Source organism: Haliotis rufescens, unplaced genomic scaffold (genome assembly GCF_023055435.1).
Source record: "Haliotis rufescens isolate VD_foot unplaced genomic scaffold, xgHalRufe1.0.p SCAF_8, whole genome shotgun sequence".
Taxonomy (NCBI): Eukaryota; Metazoa; Mollusca; class Gastropoda; order Lepetellida; family Haliotidae; genus Haliotis; species Haliotis rufescens.
The window spans coordinates 54,141,950-54,156,090 of NW_025964372.1; the positions used below are offsets into that span (position 1 = coordinate 54,141,950).

The window sequence follows — 14,141 nt, forward strand, 5'->3', positions numbered from 1 at the left end:
TGCAATAGATTGTAGTGTAGTAGGTTGTAGTGTAGTAGATTGTAGTGTAGTAGATTGTAGTGTAGTAGATTGAAGTGTAGAAGGTTGTAGTGTAGTAGATTGTAGTGTAGTAGATTGTAGTGGATTAGGTTGTAGTGTAGTAGGTTGTAGTGTAGTAGGTTGTAGTGTAGTAGATTGTAGTGTAATAGATTGTAGTGTAGTAGATTGTAGTGTAGTAGATTGTAGTGTAGTAGATTGAAGTGTAGTAGGTTGTAGTGTAGTAGATTGTAGTGGAGTAGATTGTAGTGGAGCAGGTTGTAGTGGAGTAGGTTGTAGTGGAGTAGATGGTAGTGTAGTGGGTTGTAGTGTAGTAGATGGTAGTGTAGTAGATGTTAGTGGAGTAGATCGTAGTGGAGTAGGTAGTAGTGGAGTAGATGGTAGTGTAGTAGGTTGTAGTGTAGTAGGTTGTAGTGTAGTAGATTGTAGTGTAGTAGGTTGTAGTGGAGTAGATGGTAGTGTAGTAGGCTGTAGTGTAGTAGGTTGTAGTGTAGTAGATTGTAGTGTAGTAGGTTGTAGTGGAGTAGATGGTAGTGTAGTGGGTTGTAGTGTAGTAGATGGTAGTGTAGTAGATGTTAGTGGAGTAGATCGTAGTGGAGTAGATTGTAGTGGAGTAGGTTGTAGTGGATTAGGTTGTAGTGTAGTAGGTTGTAGTGTAGTAGGTTGTAGTGTAGTAGGTTGTAGTGTAGTAGATTGTAGTGTAGTAGGTTGTAGTGGAGTAGATGGTAGTGTAGTAGGCTGTAGTGTAGTAGGTTGTAGTGTAGTAGATTGTACTGTAGTAGGTTGTAGTGGAGTAGATGGTAGTGTAGTGGGTTGTAGTGTAGTAGATGGTAGTGTAGTAGGTTGTAGTGTAGTAGATTGTAGTGTAGTAGGTTGTAGTGTAGTAGATGGTAGTGTAGTGGGTTGTAGTGTAGTAGATGGTAGTGTAGTAGGTTGTAGTGCAGTAGATTGTAGTGTAGTAGGTTGTAGTGGAGTAGATGGTAGTGTAGTGGGTTGTAGTGTAGTAGATGGTAGTGTAGTAGATGTTAGTGGAATAGATCGTAGTGGAGTAGATTGTAGTGGAGTAGGTTGTAGTGGATTAGGTTGTAGTGTAGTAGGTTGTAGTGTAGTAGGTTGTAGTGTAGTAGGTTGTAGTGTAGTAGATTGTAGTGTAGTAGGTTGTAGTGGAGTAGATGGTAGTGTAGTAGGCTGTAGTGTAGTAGGTTGTAGTGTAGTAGATTGTACTGTAGTAGGTTGTAGTGGAGTAGATGGTAGTGTAGTGGGTTGTAGTGTAGTAGATGGTAGTGTAGTAGGTTGTAGTGTAGTAGGTTGTAGTGTAGTAGATTGTAGTGTAGTAGGTTGTAGTGTAGTAGATGGTAGTGTAGTGGGTTGTAGTGTAGTAGATGGAAGTGTAGTAGGTTGTAGTGTAGTAGATGGTAGTGTAGTAGGTTGTAGTGTAGTAGGTTGTAGTGTAGTAGGTTGTAGTGTAGTAGATGGTAGTGTAGTGGGTTGTAGTGTAGTAGATGGTAGTGTAATAGGTTGTAGTGTAGTAGATTGTAGTGTAGTAGGTTGTAGTGTAGTAGATCGTAGTGTAGTAGGTTGTAGTGTAGTAGATTGTAGTGGAGTAGGTTGTAGTGTAGTAGATGGTAGTGTAGTGGGTTGTAGTGTAGTAGATGGTAGTGTAGTAGGTTGTAGTGTAGTAGATGGTAGTGTAGTGGGTTGTAGTGTAGTAGGTTGTAGTGGAGTAGATTGTAGTGGAGTAGATTGTAGTGTAGTAGGTTGTAGTGGAGTAGATTGTAGTGTAGTAGGTTGTAGTGTAGTAGATTGTAGTGGAGTAGGTTGTAGTGGAGTAGATTGTAGTGGAGTAGATCGTAGTGTAGTAGATGGTAGTGTAGTGGGTTGTAGTGTAGTAGATGGTAGTGTAGTAGATGGTAGTGTAGTGGGTTGTAGTGGAGTAGGTTGTAGTGTAGTAGATTGTAGTGGAGTAGGTGAGGTGAGGTGAAATTGGGTTTAACGTCGCGTCCAAGATTATTGCACTTATATAGCGACGTGCATGCACGTGTATGTGTGTGTGTGGCTGCTTGTACTAGTCCGGACTGATGCCGATTTATAGTGCTAGCCCACTGAGATACCATGCCGGAGTTTAACATGAATACCCCACTCAGACACAGTATACTGACTCTGAGCCGACCAGTCCTTGTTTTAGCCCCTTAATGCAGAGCGCCAGACAGGGTAACAACAAGTACAATCTTTTAACGTCTTTTTGTATGCACGGCCCGGGATCGAACCCTGGACCTTCCGCTCTCCGGGCGGACGCTCTACCACAAGACCACGGAGGCGGTCGTAGTGGAGTAGGTTGTAGTGGAGTAGATTGTAGTGGAGTAGATTGTAGCGTAGTAGATTGTAGCGTAGTAGATTGTAGTGGAGTAGATTGTAGTGGAGTAGATTGTACTGTAGTAGATTGTAGTGTAGTAGGTTGTGGAGTAGTAGATTGTAGTGGAGTAGATTGTAGTGGAGTAGGCTGTAGTGTAGTAGATTGTAGTGTAGTAGATTGTAGTGTAGTAGATTGTAGTGTAGTAGGTTGTAGTGTAGTAGATTGTAGTGTAGTAGATTGTAGTGTAGTAGATTGTAGTGGAGTAGGCTGTAGTGGAGTAGATTGTAGTGTAGTAGATTGTAGTGTAGTAGGTTGTAGTGTAGTAGATTGTAGTGTAGTAGATTGTAGTGTAGTAGGCTGTAGTGTAGTAGATTGTAGTGGAGTAGATCGTAGTGTAGTAGATCGTAGTGTAGTAGATCGTAGTGTAGTAGATTGTAGTGGAGTAGGCTGTAGTGTAGTAGATTGTAGTGGAGTAGATTGTAGTGGAGTAGATTGTACTGTAGTAGATTGTAGTGTAATAGATTGTAGTGGAGTAGGTTGTAGTGTAGTAGGTTGTAGTATAGTAGGTTGTAGTGTAGTAGATTGTAGTGTAGTAGGTTGTAGTGTAGTAGATTGTAGTGAAGTAGCTTGTAGTGTAGTAGGTTGTAGTGTAGTAGCTTATAGTGTAATAGATTGTAGTGTAATAGATTGTAGTGTAGTAGATTGTAGTGGATTAAGTTGTAGTGTAGTAGGTTGTAGTGTAGTAGATTGTAGTGCAATAGATTGTAGTGTAGTAGGTTGTTGTGTAGTAGATTGTAGTGTAGTAGATTGTAGTGTAGTAGATTGAAGTGTAGAAGCTTGTACTGTAGTAGATTGTAGTGGATTAGGTTGTAGTGTAGTAGGTTGTAGTGTAGTACGTTGTAGTGTAGTAGATTGTAGTGCAATAGATTGTAGTGTAGTAGGTTGTAGTGGATTAGGTTGTAGTGTAGTAGGTTGTAGTGTAGTAGGTTGTAGCGTAGTAGATTGTAGTGCAATAGATTGTAGTGTAGTAGGTTGTAGTGTAGTAGATTGTAGTGTAGTAGATTGTAGTGTAGTAGATTGAAGTGTAGTAGGTTGTAGTGTAGTAGATTGTAGTGGAGTAGATTGTAGTGGAGCAGGTTGTAGTGTAGTAGGTTGTAGTGGAGTAGGTTGTAGTGTAGTAGGTTGTAGTGTAGTAGGTTGTAGTGTAGTAGATGGTAGTGTAGTAGGTTGTAGTGTAGTAGATGGTAGTGTAGTAGATGGTAGTGTAGTAGATTGTAGTGGAGTAGATTGTACTGTAGTAGATTGTAGTGTAGTAGATTGTAGTGTAGTAGATTGTAGTGTAGTAGATCGTAGTGTAATAGATTGTAGTGGAGTAGATTGTAGTGTAGTAGGTTGTAGTATAGTAGGTTGTAGTGTAGTAGATTGTAGTGTAGTAGGTTGTAGTGTAGTAGATTGTAGTGAAGTAGCTTGTAGTGTAGTAGGTTGTAGTGTAGTAGCTTATAGTGTAATAGATTGTAGTGTAATAGATTGTAGTGTAGTAGATTGTAGTGGATTAAGTTGTAGTGTAGTAGGTTGTAGTGTAGTAGGTTGTAGTGTAGTAGATTGTAGTGCAATAGATTGTAGTGTAGTAGGTTGTAGTGTAGTAGATTGTAGTGTAGTAGATTGTAGTGTAGTAGATTGAAGTGTAGAAGGTTGTAGTGTAGTAGATTGTAGTGGATTAGGTTGTAGTGTTGTAGGTTGTAGTGTAGTAGGTTGTAGTGCAATAGATTGTAGTGTAGTAGGTTGTAGTGTAGTAGGTTGTAGTGTAGTAGATTGTAGTGTAGTAGGTTGTAGTGTAGTAGATTGTAGTGTAATAGATTGTAGTGTAGTAGGTTGTAGTGTAGTAGATTGTAGTGGAGTAGATTGTAGTGGAGCAGGTTGTAGTGGAGTAGGTTGTAGTGTAGTAGATTGTAGTGTAGTAGGTTGTAGTGTAGTAGGTTGTAGTGTAGTAGGTTGTAGTGGAGTAGGTTGTAGTGTAGTAGGTTGTAGTGTAGTAGATTGTAGTGTAGTAGATTGTAGTGTAGTAGATTGTAGTGTAGTAGGTTGTAGTGTAGTAGATTGTAGTGTAGTAGATTGTAGTGTAGTAGATTGTAGTGGAGTAGGCTGTAGTGGAGTAGATTGTAGTGTAGTAGATTGTAGAGTAGTAGGTTGTAGTGTAGTAGATTGTAGTGTAGTAGATTGTAGTGTAGTAGATTGTAGTGTAGTAGGCTGTAGTGTAGTAGATTGTAGTGTAGTAGGTTGTAGTGTAGTAGATGGTAGTGTAGTAGGTTGTAGTGTAGTAGATTGTAGTGGAGTAGATTGTACTGTAGTAGATTGTAGTGTAGTAGATTGTAGTGTAGTAGATTGTAGTGTAGTAGATCGTAGTGTAATAGATTGTAGTGGAGTAGATTGTAGTGTAGTAGGTTGTAGTATAGTAGGTTGTAGTGTAATAGATTGTAGTGTAGTATGTTGTAGTGTAGTAGATTGTAGTGAAGTAGCTTGTTGTGTAGTAGGTTGTAGTGTAGTAGATTGTAGTGCAATAGATTGTAGTGTAGTAGGTTGTAGTGTAGTAGGTTGTAGTGTAGTAGGTTGTAGTGTAGTAGATTGTAGTGTAGTAGGTTGTAGTGTAGTAGGTTGTAGTGTAGTAGATGGTAGTGTAGTAGGTTGTATTGTAGTAGGTTGTAGTGTGGTAGGTTGTAGTGTAGTAGGTTGAAATGAAACAACCGCGGGAACCCAATAAACCCCCCCGTGCAGCAGTTACATGTCAATTCAACATGAAAACGTACTTATAATGTTCTGCTGCTATGTCAAACTCTCCCAGGAATATGTGGGCATTCCCGAGGTTGGTGTATGCCCGCCTCTCAGCTGCCTTGTCTCCAAACTCCTTAGCTATTGCCAGTCTCTGCAACAGATACAATTTAGCAGGTATATAGACAGCGTAACAAAGCAATACATTAGTAACACACAGTAACACACAGTAACAGACATTCTAAGATGTTGAGCTAAAAGATGAAAGGCACACTTTTTGAGTTCCGACCAAAAGGCTGCCATCCTGGTGGCTCTGACTGGTGACCCAGTGCACTCACTCACCTCCTCATGGAACTTTATGGCCTGGCTGAAGTTCCCCAGGAGGTAGTGGGTGTTGCCGAGGTTCCCACACGCACGACCCTGAGCCGCCCGATCACCCAGTTCCCGGACAATGGTCAGGTTCTCTCTGTTGAAATATCACAATGTCAAAATAGCAATCCTAAATTTGCGTCTGAAAGATCAAAGCATCAAAGGAACAGTGACTCAAACTCTACACCTTACAGTGAGTCACAAGTACACTCTACATCTCACAGTAAGTCACACTCTACATCTCACAGTGAGTCACACTCTACATCTCACAGTGAGTCACACTCTACATCTCACAGTGAGTCACACTCTACATCTCACAGTGAGTCACACTCTACATCTCACAGTGAGTCATACTCTACATCTCACAGTGAGTCACACTGTACATCTCACAGTAAGTCATACTCTACATCTCACAGTGAGTCACACTCTACATCTCACAGTAAGTCACACTGTACATCTCACAGTGAGTCATACTCTACATCTCACAGTGAGTCACACTCTACATCTCACAGTGAGTCACACTGTACATCTCACAGTGAGTCACACTGTACATCTCACAGTGAGTCACACTGTACATCTCACAGTGAGTCACACTGTACATCTCACAGTAAGTCACACTCTACATCTCACAGTGAGTCATACTGTACATCTCACAGTGAGTCATACTGTACATCTTACAGTGAGTCATACTCTTCATCTCACATGGAGTCACACTGTACATCTCACAGTGAGTCAAACTCTACATCTTACAGTGAGTCACAGGTACACTCTACATCTCACAGTGAGTCACACTGTACATCTCACAGTGAGTCACACTGTACATCTCACAGTGAGTCACACTCTACGTCTCACAGTGAGTCATACTCTACATCTCACAGTGAGTCATACTCTACATCTCACAGTGAGTCACACTGTACATCTCACAGTGAGTCACACTGTACATCTCACAGTGAGTCACACTGTACATCACACAGTGAGTCATACTCTACATCTCACAGTGAGTCACACTGTACATCTCACAGTGAGTCATACTCTACATCTCACAGTGAGTCACAGGTACACTCTACATCTCACAGTGAGTCACACTGTACATCTCACAGTGAGTCACACTCTACATCTCACAGTGAGTCATACTCTACATCTCACAGTGAGTCACACTGTACATCTCACAGTGAGTCATACTCTACATCTCACAGTGAGTCACACTGTACATCTCACAGTGAGTCACACTGTACATCTCACAGTGAGTCATACTGTACATCTCACAGTGAGTCATACTCTACATCTCACAGTGAGTCACACTGTACATCTCACAGTGAGTCACTGGTACACTCTACATCTCACAGTGAGTCACAGGTACACTCTACATCTCACAGTGAGTCACAGGTACACTCAACATCTCACAGTGAGTCATACTGTACATCTCACAGTGAGTCATTCTCTACATCTCACAGTGAGTCACACTGTACATCTCACAGTGAGTCATACTCTACATCTCACAGTGAGTCACACTGTACATCTCACAGTGAGTCACACTGTACATCTCACAGTGAGTCACACTGTACATCTCACAGTGACTCAAACTCTACATCTTACAGTGAGTCACTGGTACACTCTACATCTCACAGTGAGTCACAGGTACACTCTACATCTCACAGTGAGTCACTGGTACACTCTACATCTCACAGTGAGTCACTGGTACACTCTACATCTCACAGTGAGTCACAGGTACACTCTACATCTCACAGTGAGTCACACTCTACATCTCACAGTGAGTCACAGGGACACTACATGACTTACTCATAGTATTTGGCAGCCTTCTGCAGACAATCCTTGACCTCTGGAGGGAATTCTCCTGGGTCTTGGTGTCCACTCCTCCCAACATGCTTCCCTTTTGCATGGTAAACATTGCCCAGATTGTACAGAGCCCGTGCCTCGCCCACCTACAACAGACGGAATAAATACAGTGTAAGAGTAAACATTACCAAGACTTGTTATCTCCAAAGTCTAAATGTAGCCCTCTGCAACACTCTTACAGACACTAAGTATTTCCAGTAGTGCTATTGACTGTGCCAAATGGCAAAAGTGCAGGTACCTGTTACTTTCTGAACTCTGTCGTGGCTGGTGCACCGGCATCAATGACCACTGCGGGTTTGAACAAGTGAACCAACCTGAACTATCATAGGGGGAGGTCAATATCACTCCCACAACATTCAGTGTAGACTGACTTCTACACAAGTAAAGCCATGTTACACCCATGGTGCTTGGTATTCTTTGAGCACGGAAACAGAATGATCTGGTTTCTTGTAGGACATATACCTCTATGAGAATGACATTAACATGTGTCCTATTTTGAATTATCCATCTGTTATATGATATTGAGTATTATTGAGAATTACATACATGTAGGTGTGTGACCTCTCTTAATCGTCCATGTGTTATATACTACACTTAGAATTACTGAGAGTTACACAAAGGCATGACTCTGCAAATTGCCCATGCTATGAGTTATATTGAGAATACGAGGGGCAGCGGAGTAGCCTAGTGGTTAAGGCTTGGCTCGTCACGCGGAAGACCCGGGTGGGATTCCCCAAATGGGTACAATGTGTGAAGCCCATTGTTCTGAAGCGTCCGGGAACAATTGTCCGGGAACAAGTTTCATGTTCCTGGACACAGTGGTTGACGCATTGGTACACAACAGCTTCGCGGAAAGCGTTAAAGTTGGCATGCAGCACGTGCTTCTTGTTGGATGAGGGCAAAATGCGCATGCTCTAGAAACAGATTATTTCAGTTGTCTTCTGGCATTCATATGGGCAAGGAGTAAATGGATATCTCCCTCTAAGTTAGCAAATAATGAATTAGAATATTACAGAAATAGAATAGAACAGAACAGAATAGAATAGAAATAGTTGAGAGAGTTACCCATTTACATTGTTACCATACGGCAACTTCACTTTTAGTTTCAAATCCATTTCATTTGATCTTATCACATTTTCATTGTTTAGTTGATTACAAGGGGATTTCACGTTTAGTTGATTATAAGGGATTTCACGTTTAGTTGATTACAAGGGGATTTCACGTTTAGTTGATTACAAGGGGATTTCACGTTTAGTTGATTGAAAGGTAAGTTCATGTTTAGTTTAGTTTAGTCTTCCACTGCGAAACACCCATTTTCCGATGTCCCCCGACTGTAATATTGATAAACTATTGCCAGTTTATAGTTTAAACTATTGGTCAGATTGGCATGATATGTCATGGCAATAGGAGGTACATTCAACAATTTCGTTTGATAGTTCGTCAAGGTAGGACGTTGTAGAAGATATTAGTTAAGATTCTTTTACATTTCCATTTGAACCAAAAGCTTTATTAGAATGGTATTTAGATATTAGATAGACAGCTTACACCAACTAAGTTGGAAACTGGAACAGATAGCCACTGTAGCCCAAGTTCGTCAGAAACTGGAACAGATAGCCAGTGTAGACCAAGTTCGTCAGACACTGGAACAGATAGCCAGTGTAGCCCAAGTTCGTCGGAAACTGGAACAGATAGCCAGTGTAGACCAAGTTCGTCGGAAACAGGAACAGATAGCCAGTGTAGACCAAGTTCGTCAGAAACTGGAACAAATAGCCAGTGTAGGCCAAGTTCGTCAGACAATGGAACAGATAGCCACTGTAGCCCAAGTTCGTCGGAAACTGGAACAGATAGCCAGTGTAGACCAAGTTCGTCGGAAACTGGAACAGATAGCCAGTGTAGGCCAAGTTCGTCAGACACTGGAACAGATAGCCAGTGTAGACCAAATTCGTCGGAAACTGGAACAAACAGCCAGTGTAGACCAAGTTCGTCGGAAACTGGAACAATTAGCCAGTGTAGACCAAGTTCGTCAGACACTGGAACAGATAGCCAGTGAAGACCAAGTTCGTCAGACACTGGAACAGATAGCAACTGTAGCCCAAGTTCGTCGGAAACTGGAATAGATAGCCAGTGTAGGCCAAGTTCGTCGGAAACTGGAACAGATAGCCAGTGTACACCAAGTTCGTCGGACACTGGAACAGATAGCCAGTGTAGCCCAAGTTTGTCGGAAACTGGAACAGATAGCCAGTGTAGACCAAGTTCGTCGGAAACTGGAACAGATAGCCAGTGTAGACCAAGTTCGTCAGAAACTGGAACAAATAGCCAGTGTAGGCCAAGTTCGTCAGACACTGGAACAGATAGCCACTGTAGCCCAAGTTCGTTGGAAACTGGAATAGATAGCCACTGTAGCCCAAGTTCGTCGGAAACTGGAATAGATAGCCACTGTAGCCCAAGTTCGTCAGACACTGGAACAGATAGCCAGTGTAGCCCAAGTTCGTCGGAAACTGGAACAGATAGCCAGTGTAGGCCAAGTTCGTCAGACACTGGAACAGATAGCCATTGTAGACCAAGTTCGTCGGAAACAGGAACAGATAGCCAGTGTAGACCAAGTTCGTCAGAAACTGGAACAAATAGCCAGTGTAGGCCAAGTTCGTCAGACACTGGAACAGATAGCCAGTGTAGACCAAGTTCGTCAGACAATGGAACAGATAGCCACTGTAGCCCAAGTTCGTCGGAAACTGGAACAGATAGCCAGTGTAGACCAAGTTCGTCGGAAACTGGAACAGATAGCCAGTGTAGGCCAAGTTCGTCAGACACTGGAACAGATAGCCAGTGTAGACCAAATTCGTCGGAAACTGGAACAAACAGCCAGTGTAGACCAAGTTCGTCGGAAACTGGAACAATTAGCCAGTGTAGACCAAGTTCGTCAGACACTGGAACAGATAGCCAGTGAAGACCAAGTTCGTCAGACACTGGAACAGATAGCAACTGTAGCCCAAGTTCGTCGGAAACTGGAATAGATAGCCAGTGTAGGCCAAGTTCGTCAGAAACTGGAACAAATAGCCAGTGTAGCCCAAGTTCGTCAGACACTGGAACAGATAGCCACTGTAGCCCAAGTTCGTCGGAAACTGGAATAGATAGCCACTGTAGCCCAAGTTCGTCGGAAACTGGAATAGATAGCCACTGTAGCCCAAGTTCGTCAGACACTGGAACAGATAGCCAGTGTAGCCCAAGTTCGTCGGAAACTGGAACAGATAGCCAGTGTAGGCCAAGTTCGTCAGACACTGGAACAGATAGCCAGTGTAGACCAAGTTCGTCGGAAACTGGAATAGATCGCCACTGTAGCCCAAGTTCGTCAGATAATGGAACAGATAGCCACTGTAGCCCAAGTTCTTCGGAAACTGGAACAAATAGCCAGTGTAGACCAAGTTCATCAGAAACTGGAACTGATAGCCAGTGTAGCCCAAGTTCTTCGGAAACTGGAACAAATAGCCAGTGTAGACCAAGTTCGTCAGACACTGGAACAGATAGCCAGTGTAGCCCAAGTTCTTCGGAAACTGGAACAAATAGCCAGTGTAGACCAAGTTCATCAGAAACTGGAACTGATAGCCAGTGTAGACCAAGTTCATCAGACACAAGAACAAATAGCCAGTGTACACCAAGTTCGTCAGACACTGGAACAGATAGCCAGTGTAGACCAAGTTTGTCAGACACTGGAACAGATAGCCACTGTAGCCCAAGTTCGTCGGAAACTGGAACAAATAGCCAGTGTAGACCAAGTTCATCAGAAACTGGAACTGATAGCCAGTGTAGACCAAGTTCATCAGACACAAGAACAAATAGCCAGCGTACACCAAGTTCGTCAGACACTGGAACAGATAGCCAGTGTAGACCAAGTTCGTCAGACACTGGAACAGATAGCCACTGTAGCCCAAGTTCGTCGGAAACTGGAATAGATAGCCAGTGTAGGCTAAGTTCGTCGGAAACTGGAACAGATAGCCAGTGTAGACCAAGTTCGTCGGAAACTGGAACAGATAGCCAGTGTAGACCAAGTTCGTCGGAAACTGGAACAGATAGCCAGTGTAGACCAAGTTCGTCAGAAACTGGAACAAATAGCCAGTGTAGGCCAAGTTCGTCAGACACTGGAACAGATAGCCACTGTTGGCCAAGTTCGTCGGAAACTGGAATAGATAGCCACTGTAGCCCAAGTTCGTCGGAAACTGGAATAGATAGCCACTGTAGCCCAAGTTCGTCAGACACTGGAACAGATAGCCACTGTAGCCCAAGTTCGTCAGAAACTGGAACAGATAGCCACTGTAGCCCAAGTTCTTCGGAAACTGGAACAAATAGCCAGTGTAGACCAAGTTCATCAGAAACTGGAACTGATAGCCAGTGTAGCCCAAGTTCTTCGGAAACTGGAACAAATAGCCAGTGTAGACCAAGTTCGTCAGACACTGGAACAGATAGCCAGTGTAGCCCAAGTTCTTCGGAAACTGGAACAAATAGCCAGTGTAGACCAAGTTCATCAGAAACTGGAACTGATAGCCAGTGTAGACCAAGTTCATCAGACACAAGAACAAATAGCCAGTGTACACCAAGTTCGTCAGACACTGGAACAGATAGCCAGTGTAGACCAAGTTTGTCAGACACTGGAACAGATAGCCACTGTAGCCCAAGTTCGTCGGAAACTGGAACAAATAGCCAGTGTAGACCAAGTTCATCAGAAACTGGAACTGATAGCCAGTGTAGACCAAGTTCATCAGACACAAGAACAAATAGCCAGTGTACACCAAGTTCGTCAGACACTGGAACAGATAGCCAGTGTAGACCAAGTTCGTCAGACACTGGAACAGATAGCCACTGTAGCCCAAGTTCGTCGGAAACTGGAATAGATAGCCAGTGTAGGCCAAGTTCGTCGGAAACTGGAACAGATAGCCAGTGTAGACCAAGTTCGTCGGACACTGGAACAGATAGCCAGTGTAGCCCAAGTTTGTCGGAAACTGGAACAGATAGCCAGTGTAGACCAAGTTCGTCGGAAACTGGAACAGATAGCCAGTGTAGACCAAGTTCGTCAGAAACTGGAACAAATAGCCAGTGTAGGCCAAGTTCGTCAGACACTGGAACAGATAGCCAGTGTAGGCCAAGTTCGTCGGAAACTGGAATAGATAGCCAGTGTAGCCCAAGTTCGTCGGAAACTGGAATAGATAGCCACTGTAGCCCAAGTTCGTCAGACACTGGAACAGATAGCCACTGTAGCCCAAGTTCGTCGGAAACTGGAACAGATAGCCACTGTAGCCCAAGTTCGTCAGAAACTGGAACAGATAGCCAGTGTAGGCCAAGTTCGTCAGACACTGGAACAGATAGCCAGTGTAGCCCAAGTTCGTCAGAAACTGGAATAGATAGCCAGTGTAGGCCAAGTTCGTCAGACACTGGAACAGATAGCCAGTGTAGCCCAAGTTTGTCGGAAACTGGAATAGATAGCCAGTGTAGGCCAAGTTCGTCAGACAATGGAACAGATAGCCACTGTAGCCCAAGTTCTTCGGAAACTGGAACAAATAGCCAGTGTAGACCAAGTTCATCAGAAACTGGAACTGATAGCCAGTGTAGCCCAAGTTCTTCGGAAACTGGAACAAATAGCCAGTGTAGACCAAGTTCGTCAGACACTGGAACAGATAGCCAGTGTAGCCCAAGTTCTTCGGAAACTGGAACAAATAGCCAGTGTAGACCAAGTTCATCAGAAACTGGAACAGATAGCCAGTGTAGACCAAGTTCATCAGACACAAGAACAAATAGCCAGTGTACACCAAGTTCGTCAGACAATGGAACAGATAGCCAGTGTAGACCAAGTTTGTCAGACACTGGAACAGATAGCCACTGTAGCCCAAGTTCGTCAGAAACTGGAACAGATAGCCAGTGTAGACCAAGTTCGTCGGAAACTGGAACAGATAGCCAGTGTAGGCCAAGTTCGTCAGACACTGGAACAGATAGCCAGTGTAGACCAAGTTCGTCGGAAACTGGAACAAATAGCCAGTGTAGACCAAGTTCGTCAGAAACTGGAACAGATAGCCAGTGTAGGCCAAGTTCGTCGGAAACTGGAACAGATAGCCAGTGTAGACCAAGTTCGTCAGACACTGGAACAGATAGCCACTGTAGCCCAAGTTCGTCGGAAACTGGAACAAATAGCCAGTGTAGACCAAGTTCGTTGGAAACTGGAATAGATAGCCAGTGTAGGCCAAGTTCGTTGGAAACTGGAACAGATAGACAGCTTACACCAACTATGTCGGAAACTGGAACAGATAGCCAGTGTAGGCCAAGTTCGTCGGAAACTTGAACAAATAGCCAGTGTAGGCCAAGTTCGTCAGACACTGGAACAGATAGCCACTGTAGCCCAAGTTCGTCGTAAACTGGAACAAATAGCCAGTGTAGGCCAAGTTCGTTGGAAACTGGAATAGATAGCCAGTGTAGGCCAAGTTCGCTGGAAACTGGAACAGATAGACAGCTTACACCAACTATGTCGGAAACCGGAACAGATAGCCAGTGTAGGCCAAGTTTGTTGGAAACTGGAACAGATAGCCAGTGTAGACCAAGTTCGTTGGAAACTGGAATAGATAGCCAGTGTAGGCCAAGTTCGTTGGAAACTGGAACAGATAGACAGCTTACACCAACTATGTCGGAAACTGGAACAGATAGCCAGTGTAGGCCAAGTTCGTCGGAAACTTGAACAAATAGCCAGTGTAGGCCAAGTTCGTCAGACACTGGAACAGAT

The 14,141-nt window shown here is 43.5% G+C and overlaps 1 protein-coding gene across 1 annotated transcript in view; it reads right to left on the reverse strand.

Annotated features, from left to right (window-relative positions):
* Positions 1 to 14,141, reverse strand: part of LOC124124237 (G-protein-signaling modulator 2-like) — a 113,491-nt gene that overhangs the window by 56,838 nt on the left and 42,512 nt on the right. The window contains exons 5-7 of the mRNA XM_046487366.2: positions 7,325 to 7,467; positions 5,498 to 5,621; positions 5,194 to 5,309 (exon numbers count right to left, since the gene is read on the reverse strand). Of these exons, the coding sequence (XP_046343322.2) occupies positions 5,194 to 5,309; positions 5,498 to 5,621; positions 7,325 to 7,467 (383 nt within the window). The remainder of the gene's footprint in view (positions 1 to 5,193; positions 5,310 to 5,497; positions 5,622 to 7,324; positions 7,468 to 14,141) is intronic.